This window comes from Mchenga conophoros, linkage group LG11 (assembly GCF_057382185.1).
Source record: "Mchenga conophoros isolate Kocher_MC1m ecotype Shallow Benthic linkage group LG11, M_conophoros_male_GT1.1, whole genome shotgun sequence".
Taxonomy (NCBI): Eukaryota; Metazoa; Chordata; class Actinopteri; order Cichliformes; family Cichlidae; genus Mchenga; species Mchenga conophoros.
The window spans coordinates 25,869,631-25,884,440 of record NC_140536.1 but is presented as its reverse complement, the minus strand read 5'-3'; the positions used below and the strand labels follow the sequence as shown (position 1 = coordinate 25,884,440).

The following is a 14,810-nucleotide window of genomic DNA, read 5'->3' as shown; positions in this document are numbered from 1 at the left end:
GATTGTGTTGTGTTCATGAGTAATTTCTGATTTCTCTAGAAAGAACTGCCACATTTTTTTATTAATCCTCATCTTAAAATGAAGCCAAACAAGTGCACTACTTAGATGATGCTTTGTTTCTCTGCTTATCAAACCCAATTAATCCCAAATAGCTAGGAGAAATGAAATATGGAAACAACAAATAAGAGCTGGAGTCTGGTGAGGTTGAGATGGTTGGGGTTGAGTGGTAAAGGTTGGAAAGTTGGACAGTAGAGAGTAAGATGAGAAAAGACTTAAGATGTGCCCAAAGTTGGGAAAATACTGTGCTATAACAGCCAAAAATAAAACACAATCCATAACCCAAGAACTGAAATCAGTAAATATAGAGCTAAATTAGAAAAAATTCAATATGACGAAAAGAATCTCAATAAGGGGAAAAAAATAATAAACTGTTAAAAAATAATAAAGAAATAAATAAAACAAATGACCTTAATCAAATAGAAAAAAGTGAAATAAAACAAAATAAACAAGCTAATAACTAAAGATCTTTTGTATACAGTGTATATAGTCTTATATAGCACAAAACACAATAAATGTAAAAAAAAAAAAAAAAAAAGATAAAACGATTATTTCGTTCATATTTTTTATATTATACATTTCTATTTTATTTTAATAGTAAATAAAGCTACAGAAGCAATTTGCTAGCTATTAAAAAGTTAGGTGGTCCTTCAAGTAAAATGAGAAGAAACGAACCCCAATGTGTGGTTAGTGAGCAGGACTCTGTTTTTTTTTTTTTTCTTTAGCAGTATTTACATTTTGGCAACATTCCCTTAAAAAGATCAAACACACGCACACCTCGTGACAGGAGCCATTCGTTACATTTGTAACTAAACTCACTCATTCACAGAAACTCTGAATCAGTTTAACTGTGAACACAAACCGGGCAGCAGACAGGTCACGTTCGTGGGTCTGGTTTATATTTAACACTGTGCGATAGAGTCGTCAGCACTTTGATCCAGCTCGCTCCAATAACTGGCGCGTCACTTCCTCAGCCCGTGCCCATCCCTTTGGAGGAAAAAAAAAGAAAAAGAAAACTCACACAGGCGGACGACGGCGAGAAAAAAGAGCGAGGGAAAAGTTGAGAGGGAAGCGAAAGCGAAAAGCCAGATGAAAAAGCTGGAGAGTGGAGAGGGAGCCAACCAAAGACCAGAGTTCACGCTTTAAAGTAAGTTTTTTTCTAAATACTTTACATGTTTTGGTGGCGCCCACACTCAGTTGATAAGCTGAGTTTTACATTGATCCACACGCTTCTCTGATTGGTTTATCAATAGCCGCATCTCCCATTACCAATACTTCTTAGAGCTGTATATTTATCTAAAGAACATTTACTTTGAATTGTTATTGGAAAACTTTGAGGGTTGGGCTTACAGGCCTGCAGCCCCCTCCCCTGCTAAACCCATAACTACAGCCAAACGTGGAGACTGGCTTCAGTCAGAGTGTATAACATGTTATAAAGGTGACTCGAGAGATTAACAAATATAATGTGCAGTAATGGCTAGCGCTTATTCCATTAATTAGCCCTTCTTTTTAATTAAATAATGTTATAATGATCTCAGCAGGAGCAGGGTTTAATCTAATGTCCACCGGTTGTTTTTAACTTAGAGATCTACTTTTGTAGAAACTGTTTAACCGTGGTTTTGTCTACAAACACCCCTGAAGGCAGAGAAAAGTATGTGCTAACTTTGCATAGTGTTCTTCAAGTACAAGTCTCAGCATGGCCTTCACAGCTGCACCAGTGCCAAAACGCTCACTGGTTTCCCACAATATTGCACAACATGGTGGATTTTCAGACTGGCCTGTCCTATCACTGGAGCCCTCCATTGTACACGTGCTTTTTTAACTTTTTGTTCATTCACTAGTTGTTGTTCTTTTTGTGTCTTCATTCAGGAAGTGCTGTCATAACAAAACAATTGAATAATTCATCCTTCCTTTTAATTTTTGCCTTCTTCCTTCCTTTACCTGCCTTTCTTCACAGTCATGCCACTCCACAAATCATCCCGGGCCTCTCGCCTGGACCCTACCATGATCTCAGCCCCGCTGGGTGATTTTCGTCACACGATGCACATCGGCAGGGGAGGAGACGCCTTTGGCGATACCTCTTTCCTGTCCACTCTTGGCCCGAGTTCACCCAAACCTGACCCGGCGAGTCCTGGGATTGTTTCTTCTTCCTACCACAGTGATCTTAATGCAGATGCACCAGAAAGCCTGCAGAACAATGAGCTTCGGCACTCTGACTCAGTGTCTTCATTAAACCTGGACCTAGACCTGGACCTGGGTCCATCTATGCTTGGAGATGTACTAGGCGTAATGGATGGTTTGGGGCTCCACTCTAATCAGGAGGTAGTGGAAACAAAGCAGGGGAAAGGGGCTGCGGCGATGTCTGTGAACAGGCAGAGAGAGCTGAATGGGAAGAACTTGGCAGAGCATGACGGAATCCAGGTGGAAGACAGCAGGATACCAGATGTGAACGGGATGAAGCTAAAGGGGTTACGACCAAAGGTGAGATTCAGCGATAAACGGGAGGAGATCATTCGTCAGGCATCGGAAGAGGAAGAAAGTCAAGGGTTTGACTTCCAGGAAGAGGATCAGGATCTGGAAGCATGTAATAGCCCAGTGAGGAGTGAGAGCGAGAAAGGCAAAAGTCCAGCTGATGGAGGTGAAATTGAGTTCACCAATCACAATGCAGATTTGCCGCCCAGTCCTGCCTCGTCACAAAGCTCCGAGTATGAAGGGGTCACCCCATTGGACAGGAGGAGGGTTGGCAGCTGCCATTCAGAGACTGATTCAGAGGAGGAGGAGGAGGTGGATGAAGAAGGACGAGGCTACACATTTGAAGATGAGTTTGATGATGAAATCGGTTTATAGGGGATAAACTACACCAACAAATCTTTGCTGTCAAGTAAATCAAATATACTGTATTTTCCTTATTTCATCATTCCTCCACCAAGGACATACCATGTGTGACCAAAGATGTTGATTTGGCCGTGAACCAGATTACGCAAAAAATACAAAGCTGAATGTTATTAAACTTTGCGGAGAGTTGGAACACGAGCAAAGGACATACCAAATGTGGATCCAGATGACCTCGTTTCAAATTACAGAACAGGATGCTGGCCTTGGTGGAGGACTGCGTTCTCAGAGTACCTTTCTTTTTCGGTAGCTTTTGAATGGGAGGTTTAAATACGATATATCTGACTTCAAACTGGATTTTTCAGAACTTAATGAGACGATGTTGCTCAACTGGAAAAGACATTGTTTTTATCTACCAGGGTAACAGATTTGCAGAAGACTTGATATTTGATCAGAAGAAAAAAAAATCAGTGAGCCGTTTTGGTAATGAAAGTGAAAAGTTTGCGACACTTTGATTTCTTTTCATTCTTGGACGTTTTTGCTTTAGAAAGCAAAGCTCAGCGGAAAGTTTGATTGAAGCTAAATTAAACTGCATCGTTAATTAATTTCTTTTGTCTTTGATGTCTTTAAAGGGAGCTATACACTTACATTATTGTACCCTGTGATATACGAGTGTCTTACTACATATTCATCATATTGCATGTTTATTAAAGTCTTTGAAAAGGTCTTCAAAGGGTTGCGAGAGACGGCGTCTATAAATAATTACTGTGAATGTGTCACATTCCAAATCTTACAACGGCTCAGACCAAATGCGACTTGATATCAAAGTGCAGTTATTAGCACAGCTGTTCCTTTAAGGCCGTGGGGCTGGGTTAACACTAAAATGCAAAGACAATCATGTGATTTTAAATCAGGAGCAGCAGTGGAATTGCTATTTTTTTGCTTTTTTGTTGTTGTTGTGTTACTTCATAATGCTGTAAAAGGGAAATACCATTCAACTCATGCTGAAAATGCTGGTTAACACATTCGTTAGCCTGTGGTTTCACAAAGATTACAGTGAAAAGAATAAAGCGACTTCAAAAAGATAGAAACCAGCCTCGGCTTTTGTTTCAAGGAAAGTTGCTGAAAAGCTAAATGCCTGAGATCCAACTATACCAGGTAGCTGCTGGTGAGAGTGAAATTTCACACACATTAATACTGAAATAAACCTGTTTCATTTTATCATTTTCATAATGATTCCATTTATATTAAAGGTTAGAGATGTTTGACAGGAAACTCATTTTTTCCTTTAGCAATTCAAAAAGTAAATGACAGAGCAGTCAAGTTATCAAAAATTTATTTTAAGCATGCAAGTGATGCCTTAAAAAGTTCAAAAGTCTGTAAACATACAGGCTGAAAGTTAAACGGGACCATAATGTGGTGCCTTTGTTGGAAAATAAATGTCAAAGAGCTGAATTATTACATACACAGCTTATTTATATACATTACAACCTTCTTAGTGCTTGTTACACATGTATCAGTCATGTAAATGCAAAACTATCCATTTGTCTCTAAAACGCACAAACGCTACACGGATATCGTCCTGAACACGTTGAATCCCGACAGAGCCGTGGAGACCATCATGCCCGGCATCTGCGGGTGCCAGTGGATCTCCTTGATCTCAGACTGACCCTGGTGCAGGAACAGCAGCTGAGGGGGAAGGTCCCTGACCGCCTCCACCCTGGCGCCCACGTCGCACGACTCCACAGACAGATCCCACTGGCTGACGATGTCGTCGGCGCCCGAGGCGGCGAACACGCTCGAGTCCACGGGGTTCCACTCCACCGAGGTGATGGGAGCGCTGTGTTGCTTGAAGTTGGCCACGGGACGCCCGGTCTACAGGAACAGGAGAGCAGTGAGGTGTGACAGCTGTTCATACAGTTTCAGCTCAGTGGGGTTTCACTCTGAAAACATACTAGGAGCAACCACTGAACAGAGCAGTTACTGTCATGCTTCAGGCCTGCTTGAAGAACAAAAGGACTGGGTGTGCATCAGAAGGGTGATCTGTGCTCATGTTTTTACCGATGTACACAGAGGTGTCTAAACTCGTCATTATGGGGGAAAGGGTTAAATATGTCACTCATACGGTGCAACTAGGACTTTGTGTACTGTGAAAGTCTCATTCAGCTCTCTGTAATAAATCATGTAAATGTTTTTTCACCAAATATATTAAAATAGTTTCCTGATTTAGAAGGGAGGCAACAGCTAAAGCTATTATTGTTACACAACTGTACAACTAATGTTAGGTGGGGCCGGAACACTAAGAGGTGAGACAATCTGACAGCACAAGCCTAAAGATTGTTTTCCATTTAACACTAATCGTGGGTCACAGTGACATGTTGGCACACTGATAATAGCTCTGTTATTGTGAGTGCAATGTGTGTTTAATTAGACTTACATAATTATCTTTAGATGTATTGCCTCCATTTATTCTTTTGTACCTTAAACTGTCGCAGATCCCACACTTTCAGGAGTCCATCGTCCCCTCCTGACAGGAGGAATGGTTCGCTCCTGTTCCAGCTGATTACATTGATGTCCGATGAGTGAGCTTCATTGGCTGAGAGCATTGAATTGGGCGGGGCACGGATGTCCCAGATCCGAATAGACTGATCCACTGAACAAGATGCAAAAACCTGGTGAAAGAGAGTCCAGTTACTTTAAAAGTTTACTTTACAATAACTATTAACACAATAAGATCCAACAGCCTTCACAAACAAGGAACTATTTCCTTTTAAGAATTTACTAGGGGAGGGCTCTGGTGGGCTTTGCATGCTTAATGATCCTTACTGCAGCAAGAAATTTTAGACAAGACTGTACAAGTTGAAAAGCCCTGAGAATCCAAAATAAATAAAGAATACTTTCATAAATGGAAACACCCAGTCTTATAGGACGAACATCGACATGTCAAACTGGTTTGGTGACTAACTGCTGCGCTAAGACTCGCGTAATTTACATAGTTTGGGCTGTAATTTGTTATGTCACAACTCTGTGGTGCCACACAGCAAGTGTTACCATATTCTATTTTTACCACGTGCCATTTAACAGCAAGTTTCCATAATTCTGCTCCGTGACCGCACCCAATTTTTTCAACGAATTACCCACACATCACCAGGGACTTAACCTTAGTGGAAGATACCTAGAAATGTATAGACATCACAATTCTTAAGATTCAGAACAGACACTCCTACTAATGTTACCGCTGCGGTTAAGGGTGCAACAAGCCAGCAAGCACAATCTGCCAAAGTTTGTGCCACTACGTCACCGTTGGTGTACAAACATACTGTAGCTTCTGTAGGCGACCACTGCAGATCTTCCACAGACTTTGTGTGGGAGCTGAAAGGTCGCTGGTCAATCTGCCAGGAAGTCCCCCCCTCCCGCGGCTCCCACACGTGGATGTTTTTCTTGCAGTCCCCGCTGACAAGCCGACCTGTCAACAAAACACAAAACAATTAACATTTTAATCTTTGACAGACATCTATTCAATTCTTTATCTCAGTCAATCGCAGCTTTCAAAGACATTCAAATACATGCAAATAAAAACAACCCGTTTACATGTTTAAGAGGAATTTGTGTTCTTCTTTGTCGGCACTTTAAGGTGGATTTCCTTCCAGCGTTATTCTTATAAAAGCCCACACTGGCATCTTTTCACTAAAACTACTGCACGTTTTTAATCGTAGCTGATCCCTCTCTGACGTATACACCGGTGTCAGCCCTGCAGTGGACAATACTTTTCTGATTCCCGATGACAGGTTTGCACGGGCAGACACAGTTAAGAACATGGGAACAAAAATATCTTGCACAAGGTGGAGACTGTTTTTATCATGTCAATCAGATAACGAAGTAGTCCAGGTGCAATCAGGGACATGGCTGCTTGCACAAAACAATGTTGCCACACAGGGTGAGCTGTTTTGCTTTTCTTTTGTTTTTTCACATCTGTATAGCAGTCTTACAGGATAAGCCTCACATACCAGGTACTTTAGGCGACCAGTCAATTGCAAAGCCTTCAGTCATGTGCCCTGAGAAACTGAAGAGCGCTGCTGCCTCCTTCTGCTGTTTGATGAATGCAGCCATAGCAGCAGAACTGTGGACGGCCTCCAGCTGGGATCGGAGATCAAAGATTTCCACCTGTCCCTTGTCTGACCACACAGCGGCTAATGACTGCTCTCCAACCTGAGTCACCTGGACGCCAAGAAGCAAAATTAGTCGAATCATCAGAGAATTAAGAAAAACTGATGCACAAGATACTGATTTTATTTACTTATAAACGTCTACATACCCTGACTCTGTTAATCCCCCCATAGTGGGGCATCATGGCCAGTTCCATCTGTGGTTTCTTTTCTTCATCCTCCTCCTCTTCATCACTTTCGTCATCGCTGCTCTCTTCCTCCTCTTTGTCCTTCTCTGTTCCATGAAGGTTATACATGCGCATGACCAAAAGTCTGCCAAAAAACAAAAAACTATTAATTAACAATTAATTTATTAGCATTGATTTCTGGGACATACCCCAGTCCAAAAAGAAAAATCAAACTATCCTGCATCAGTGTGCTTCATCTTTGAGTGCTTGAGATTTTCCAATAACCTTTAATTGACCACTGAAGTCTCCACCGAAAGGAGACCTTTCAGGGGAACAGTACGAGAGCTGACATCAGAACAAAACTGAAACTGTGCATCACAGGAAAATCCAAACAACAAACAAATAAAAACAACATTGTGGTGTGGTCTATAGTGAAGAGAGTCAATGCTTTAATGTTAGCATCCAAAAGAATCTTCCTTTAGACATTAAAGAGTTTGCTTTTCTCTGCTATAAACGACACATTTGGTAATGATAACAATAAACATGTACAACAGGAAAAATGGGAAAATAAGGGGAATTTAACATTACTACACATGGAAACGTGGCAATAATGCGATGATTTTGGATGAAAGGACACCTCCTGGGGACACCTGCACAAAGCAGCTTTTTAAATAAGGAATGAAGTTGTTGGAGGTCTTAAATTTAAAGAAATTAAAATCATTTTCAAGTTTTAGTCTTGCCCACTACTCCTGCAATACTGGTCTAATGTAAAAACATCCATCCTCTAATCTAATTAGAGGTCTTGAACCTGAACGAATGTGTTTCTCCTCCTGGCATCCAAGCAGGGATCTTTCACAGGTATTACTTATTGTTACTTATTAAGGTTAATTATGGTTATTTTCGTCTTCTTTCAGCTGCTCCCTTTAGGGGTCGCCACAGCACATCTGCCTCCATCTCTGGCTTCCTCCTCTGTCTCATTAGCCGTCTGCATGTCCTCCTTCACTACATCCGTGAACCTTATTCTGTGGTCTTCCTCTTTTCCTCCTGCCTGGCAGTTTAGCACCCTCGCTTGTACCTTTCCTTCTTTTTCATTGCCTTCAAGCAGACCTTCCTTACTCCTCCTCCTTTTTCTTTGCCCAGCAGTAGCACAATTTCCTCCAGCTGCCTGTCATTAACCCGGACCTTGACCGGGCCAGTACATAAAAAGCTCTCTTGATAATCTGCATATTTGATTTTCTGAATGCCGTTCCTGATGCAACCCTTAGCCTTTATTCGAGCTTGGGATCAGCACTTGCAGTAACCTGGCTTGTGGCCCACCGTGTCTGGCATTGGTATTCTTTTATTGTTGTATGAATGAGAAAGTGTGAGTGAACAGAGTTTCTACAACATCTACACGTTTGTTTTTATCCCACACTGTGATCAAACTATAGTCAGACTATAGATGACCAACTTAATCTGCTACATAAACTCATTGTCTTAGGACAACTTTGCCATGAATTAGGATAAAAATGCAACTACAAATACCTGTGTTCAGCTCTACTGCTCGGCACATGGCTGCAGCAGAGCTGAGCTGCTGTCGCTTCTAAATGTGGTGAAGCTTAATGCCTGCTTTCAGCTTTTTGAACTCTTTAACTCTCCCTACTCAATACTCCAGAGTAAACAGACCAAGTGCTCACTTTGTGCTACTGATTAGCTGCGTTACAGTGATGTGACTTTTAAAATTAGAGTAAGCCAGCCTTTATTCTGTGAACTGTCCTAGTAATAATAGGGAGAAAAATGGAATATTAATTGTGGCCTCACGGCTAGAAGGTTCAGGGATTTGAACTTCCAACAGACTGGGTGGCGCCGCTCTGTGTTTTCTTTTAGCTCACTTTCTCCTACAGTCGAGCGGCTTACAGTTAACTGGTGACTTAAAGCTGGGTGTGAATATGAGCATGAATAGGTGTCTGTCTCTGTAGCTTACACAGCTAAAAAAACAAAACCACGGAAGTGCCAAAAACTACAGGTGCTCAAACAGTCGCTTCAGGCTAGCCAAAGCATTAAAATGCCCAAATCCAGCCATGAAGCTACCGTGGTTACATCCTGGTCTCTGCAGCCAATCTCTCCCATTATAACAGCTGTACAGGAGTGTGTGTTAATTTAATAACTCACCGACTTGGATTTCATTTGGATGTTTTTCATAACTCTGACTCCCAGCTGTGCCAGGATCAAGCAGCTGCAGCCAGCTGCTGTGTGCCAAACTTGTTCGTGCCCTTTGGCATATTTTTAATAGAACAATCCGCTGTGTGGTATTGAGTGTCCAACAACTGTATGCTTCATTTTTAGGGAGAAAAATTCTAGTATTTGGAACAAATTAGTAGTAAACACATTTAAACCCGCAGGTCTCACAATTCCCCAGCTTGGATAAACTGGAAAGTTACCTCAGGACATCCGGGCTAAAAGCTATACCAAATCAGCATGCATACTCAGACCCCTTGGGAAAAAGGGAGCGGCTCAAAGTACCCAATTAGTAATAATATGGAATTATATTTGTCTGGGAGGGTTGCACACAAATGGATGCAGCTTCCTAACCAAGCTTTTTAGAATTAGTGGAAAACAGTCCAGTCCAACCTCTCACGCAAAAATGAATACGTCCCACTGCAAAAGTGCTTCCCTCTGCTTATGGTTTTTGTACTTGCTCTTGTTAAATTTCAAAAATATCCTTTTGTAATCACTTTACTTAATTAGTCTTGCTCTTAAATAATATTTGCAAGCCATTATTTTATCCTCTGGTGCTGTGTTTGCTCATTTTAACTTTGCCTAAATGTTGTTATGCAACTGCCATCTGAATGCGTCTGCTACGAATAAATATGTATTTAAAAACTGGGGGGGTGGGGGGAGTTTATGGGTTTAACTTGCCTCTTGCACAATGTCAGCTGGATAAAATTACTCCAGGCCAAACATGACAGATCACTCTAAAATATATTTGTGAAACTAACCACTGACACCAGTTTAAACGACCAAAATAAACACACGGAGGTGCAGGACATCCGGCGTTATTGAGCAGGACCTTTAAAAATGGTGCTTTCGGATTAAATGCTGAGTGCCGACAGTAATGAAGGTGTGGGTTAAAGGTCAGTGGTCCTGTACCTGTTCTTCAGAGCCGTGTCCGCCTGCGTGCCCGCACAGAGCAGCATGGACAGGGGAAACTGCTCCCTGCTGTCTCCATCTCCATCCCTTAAGATGTCGAAGCTCAGGCATGGAGCACCTGAACATAAACAACAAGGTAACTTAAGCCCAGAGATCCCACATGGTGGAAGCGTGAACTTCATTGGGAGTAATGATGACTTTAACTTGCCTGTCTGGCACTCGTGATACATGCGGTACGCGGAGCGGTCCATCTCCAGCTCCTCCCCGGGCTCAAGCGGCTCGATCCCGGGCACGTACACTTTCTTCTCCTCCTCTCCCTCTGCCCCTTCCTCTTCCATTTCCACCCCTTCGTCCTCATCGCTGCCTGCTTCGTCCATCTCCTCCATCTCGTTTTCCTCCACGGCGTGCTCACCGGGCGCAGACATCTTGGCAGAGGCACGGTGTGGCGTACTTCCGGTGCAGGCAGCGGCCACGTGGTTTAAACGCCGCTCACCCTCCTCACCAGCGGCGCCCCTCTCTCCCTGTTTACGGGAATTCAGCTGACCTCTTTGGCAAAAGAGCCCCTGTTGCCAGGAAAGACCAGGCTTGCAATTGTTTGTCTCACACTGTAAGCCCTGAGGATCACGTGAACATTATTAGCGTGGACACTGTTAGCGTTAGCTACATGGCAAATGTTCTGTCTCCTCCCTGGAAGATAATTAGCCTTTTGCTTAAGAACATTTGGGATCGTGTCCATGCACCGATCAGTAAAGAGTCTTCACCTCTGAGTCATGATTGTGTGATTTAATGAGATTTATTTGAATGTGCTGTATTACATCTTACGCAGCACAGCCTGGTACTGGCAGGGGGCTCAGCAGCCCCTGCACCACTAATGGGAAGTCAGGCTTTGACTCACAGCTACTCACTGGCAATAATTTATAGATAGTTTTGCACTCACTGTATCAGGGTGTTGGGAAACTGCCATAAAAGCTGCTATGCTAAATTCATAAGAATACTTGGGCAATTTCTCTTATACACGTTTGTCTAAGCATGTGTTTCTTTCTTTTACATTTGTGTTTGAATTTCATTATTAAAATTGTGCCAGAGATTCTCTTGAAACCTTCTCTGCTCTTTTAACAAACACTCACATTTAAGAGATTGTGAAACTACTCGGGGGGTTCTGTCAGGACGAAGGTGTTTCTTTCACGTGTAGCTGAGTACAAGTAGAGACAAGTGCTCTTTTATCGAGGTCTTTGACAAGAGCCTTAACATCCCGGGCTGTTCTACCACACATTCCTCTGTCATCTGCAACTGATCTCTTAGACTTTTTAGTTATTTAATTTTTTTTTTAACTAAAGCTGCAGAATATATTTGAAGAGTTTCCAGACAAAGGCTGCCTCTTTACAAGAGAATCTACGGTTGAGTTCACACGAATGCAGACTCTTGCAGTTGGAATGCAAGATTAAACACAAAACGTAATCTCTTAAAAGCAGCAGGGAGAAAACTGTAAACATATAACTCCGACTGATTAAATACTTTGCTGCTGCAAATAGCAGGACCACACTGCAAAGTTACAAATGCAAATTGGGCAAGAATTGTACCTGTGATTGCTCTGCAACTGTAGTTTTATTAATGTCATAAGTTAGTGCTGATCATAGGCTACAGTATCATTATGCAGGCATTACAGCTGTAATTGGCAGTGCACTGATTTTAACAACTTCATAAACTGTTGAGTTTTTCAGTGTGCCACAGTGCATAATCATTTTTTACAAATGTGGAGAGAAATGACAGTATTTACCTCTAAAATGTGGCGTAAAAGTGTATTTAAATGAAAAAAAAAAGTAAATATGTATATCCCAACACTTAAGCACATTTACTTAAGTAGTCTAACTGTAAATGTACATTCAAAATACTGTAATAAATATAACACAGACTTTGGATACTGGCAAGTTACACCAAAAGCTAACGATGCATATATCTAAATGTCTTTAATTTATTTTTCTGTACAAAAGTAAATACATATACATCCATTTGTAAACAGTGGCAGGCAATGCCCATTAGCAAGAAGAACATAAACCATAGATAGCTTGCTCTAAATAGTGATGCTATTGGATTACATCTGCGATATCACCTCTTACAGAGCGCTGTTGGACGGCGAGACTGATGGTTTGCTCTAATTTTGTGCATCAGATGTAACACTTGAGTTTCACAAAGCTTACCACACCGAAACACAGAGACAAAAACTTAAGAAAACAGTCATCAGTGCCTATAAAGATATATATAAGACTCTTTTTGACAACTATGGTAGCAAACACCAGTAGAGTCTTAATAATAAGGAGCTCCAAACAAATGCAGAATATGATGGGGGAACCCCACTGGACAGTGGCGGTGTGTCTATAATCCTGCCAGATTTCATATTGTCTACCGCTCTAGTGGTTAAAAGTCTGGCCCTTGATGGGCTGTAGTCCTTCCTTTCAACAGACGGTGGCAAGTTGGGCAGGGTGCATGTTTCAATTGAAGGTGGGCACCCAATTTGAATCCACCGGCTAAAAAGTTCTGATGTTAACTTTAGGAGTTCTTCTGGAGAGGAAGACACCAAGGAGAACTGGGATAAGTCTGTCTCCTCCCGAAACATCTGCAGCAAGGAAACAAGGAAGAGAGATCAGTATTATCAAGACAACAAATCTGACTAACAAAGTCATGTTTGAAACAGCTACTTGATACTGAAGCGAGCAATGTCACGACAAGAAAAAGAGAATACGTACTTCCATGTTTCTGTTCTTGCTAATAATTTTATCCAGTGTCCGTGTAAGTTCCACAACAAGAGAGTGATTTAAGTGTTCCTCCCAGAGGTTTGTCAGGAGCACTTGCCAAGAATCATGGAGGACATACGCAGCAGGGAACACGCAACACTGCGAGGAAAAACAGAGCAACACAATAACCCCAAAATTAGGACTAGCATGTAAAACACATGACAAATCACCGCAAGAACCACACAAGTAACCGTGTTACGAGAGAGGCTGGAGGCCACTTGGGACAACAGACTGTTATTAAACAGAGCATGTGACTTGTTATAGTGGAAGACGACCAAAGAAAAAAAGCAAGTAATTATTCTCTTTAAAAAAAACCCCAAGTGGGCTTCAGGAGAAGGTTAAAATGAACAGGATATATAAGATCTATATGAGCACTTCCTATATAAACAACTCACCGGATCGGTGTCACAGAGCATGTGTCTTGTATATCGATGTACCACATAGTAATCCTTAGGAAACACTGTGCGCTGAAGGAGGGAGAAAAGAGGCAAAGATGAGAAGCCAGATACCCAGAAGGACCACACAGGTCTATATGGACATAGAAGTAAATATTTAGAAACGAAGTAAAGAGAGTTTCACTTACAAAGCCTGCTGAACTCGAATCGATGGTCCCTTTGATATTTTTCACACCTTCCAGGTCAAACTCACATCCACCACATGGGGCAGTTAGTAATGACAGCAACAGTAGAACTGTTGGAGACATGATAAGAGCGAAAGCCACAGAAAACAAGTCACATAATTGCTGGAAACTTTCTGTGGTTTGTAGCTTGTTCAAAGTGCATAGCTACTAAAAAGAACATGACATCATTTCCTGTGTAAATTAGCCATTTCTTTCTTTTTAAAAAAAAAGAAAACAGCAGGAGACACTGGGCTACGATTGCAACATCTCTAATTTAATTAGGGCACCAGAAATGGCTGTGATGTTTCAAAGTGGCGCAAATAAACCAACTTTGATTCACCATTTAAATCTCACTATGCATTAACCAGGACTGCTGTTTCACTATAATCCCACAGACATTTAAAAAGGGTGAAAAACAGACAAAAATTTAACATGAAAATAATAGTTTCTCACCTCGCAGTGTCATCGTTTTATCTTGACTGCATGTCCATTTCTCTTGTTGACAGCAGTGACTCTGCAGGCAAGCTTCACTGTCACTCTGTAAAAGGCGAAGCTTCCTCCTGTGGTTTTTTTACAGGTCTTTGAAAGAGCAGGCTTCTGTCTCTTCTTCTTCACTGCTTGATATTTAGTCTTCCTGTTCACATCCCTCAGATCATCCCCTTCTCTTTACTTAGGGTCCTTTGGTACTTTCCATGCACATGCCCCACTTGTCACCTCACATCGACATGCTCTCTCACTTTGGGTTTTCCCACTTGAAGCCAGGGTGGCTGCAGCCTTTCACTTTGAAAGCCTTGTTTTTCTATTTCCCTTTCTAAATCTTTTCTCCTTTCCCTTTCTCACTACTGACCTAGAATTTTCCTGGCCACTCTGTCTCTGTCCCTTAAAAGTGGTTAATGAATAAAGTGCCAGAGCTGACCTCTTCCCCTGGATTTCTCCCTATCCCTCTGTATCCTACTCAGACACAGGCACAGCTCAAAGTGAAAGTGCTCCGCTCAATTCTCCCTTTATGCGTCGGCCACTCCCACAGGCACACGTTTTACCTCACTAT

General features: G+C 41.8%; 3 protein-coding genes across 3 annotated transcripts; 1 reads left to right on the top strand and 2 right to left on the bottom strand.

Annotated features, from left to right (window-relative positions):
• The first annotated feature begins 937 nt into the window (after nucleotides 1-937).
• Nucleotides 938-3,613, top strand: cdc42ep5 (CDC42 effector protein (Rho GTPase binding) 5). Its single transcript, XM_085291916.1, has 2 exons — nucleotides 938-1,204; nucleotides 2,015-3,613. The coding sequence occupies exon 2, from the start codon at nucleotides 2,017-2,019 to the stop codon at nucleotides 2,902-2,904; it is 888 nt and encodes a 295-aa protein (XP_085148042.1). The 5' UTR covers nucleotides 938-1,204; nucleotides 2,015-2,016; the 3' UTR covers nucleotides 2,905-3,613.
• Nucleotides 3,614-4,208: 595 nt separating this feature from the next.
• Nucleotides 4,209-10,877, bottom strand: grwd1 (glutamate-rich WD repeat containing 1). Its single transcript, XM_085291915.1, has 7 exons — nucleotides 10,560-10,877; nucleotides 10,352-10,469; nucleotides 7,205-7,367; nucleotides 6,897-7,107; nucleotides 6,210-6,355; nucleotides 5,370-5,561; nucleotides 4,209-4,764 (listed from the first exon to the last, which is right to left on the bottom strand). The coding sequence occupies exons 1-7, from the start codon at nucleotides 10,774-10,776 to the stop codon at nucleotides 4,456-4,458; spliced, it is 1,356 nt and encodes a 451-aa protein (XP_085148041.1). The 5' UTR covers nucleotides 10,777-10,877; the 3' UTR covers nucleotides 4,209-4,455.
• Nucleotides 10,878-12,136: 1,259 nt separating this feature from the next.
• LOC146564258 (uncharacterized) lies at nucleotides 12,137-14,810 on the bottom strand. The gene is made up of 5 exons (XM_085291913.1): nucleotides 14,216-14,810; nucleotides 13,727-13,833; nucleotides 13,539-13,610; nucleotides 13,096-13,242; nucleotides 12,137-12,965 (listed from the first exon to the last, which is right to left on the bottom strand). Exons 1-5 carry the CDS (start codon nucleotides 14,226-14,228, stop codon nucleotides 12,630-12,632), a joined length of 675 nt encoding a protein of 224 aa, XP_085148039.1. The 5' UTR covers nucleotides 14,229-14,810; the 3' UTR covers nucleotides 12,137-12,629.

Excerpts from the sequence above, each read along its gene's own strand:
- cdc42ep5 (XM_085291916.1), top strand. The coding sequence starts at position 2,017 with ATGCCACTCCACAAATCATCCCGGGCCTCTCGCCTGGACCCTACCATG.
- grwd1 (XM_085291915.1), bottom strand. The coding sequence starts at position 10,776 with ATGTCTGCGCCCGGTGAGCACGCCGTGGAGGAAAACGAGATGGAGGAG. Across the intron at positions 7,368-10,351 it reads GACACGGCTCTGAAGAACAG|ACTTTTGGTCATGCGCATGT; the intron begins GTACAGGACCAC and ends GTTTTTTGGCAG. Across the intron at positions 5,562-6,209 it reads GGTCGCCTACAGAAGCTACA|GTTTTTGCATCTTGTTCAGT; the intron begins GTATGTTTGTAC and ends CTCTTTCACCAG.
- LOC146564258 (XM_085291913.1), bottom strand. Across the intron at positions 13,611-13,726 it reads ATTCGAGTTCAGCAGGCTTT|CGCACAGTGTTTCCTAAGGA; the intron begins GTAAGTGAAACT and ends TCCCTCCTTCAG. Across the intron at positions 13,243-13,538 it reads TGCTCTGTGACACCGATCCG|TGTTGCGTGTTCCCTGCTGC; the intron begins GTGAGTTGTTTA and ends TTTTCCTCGCAG.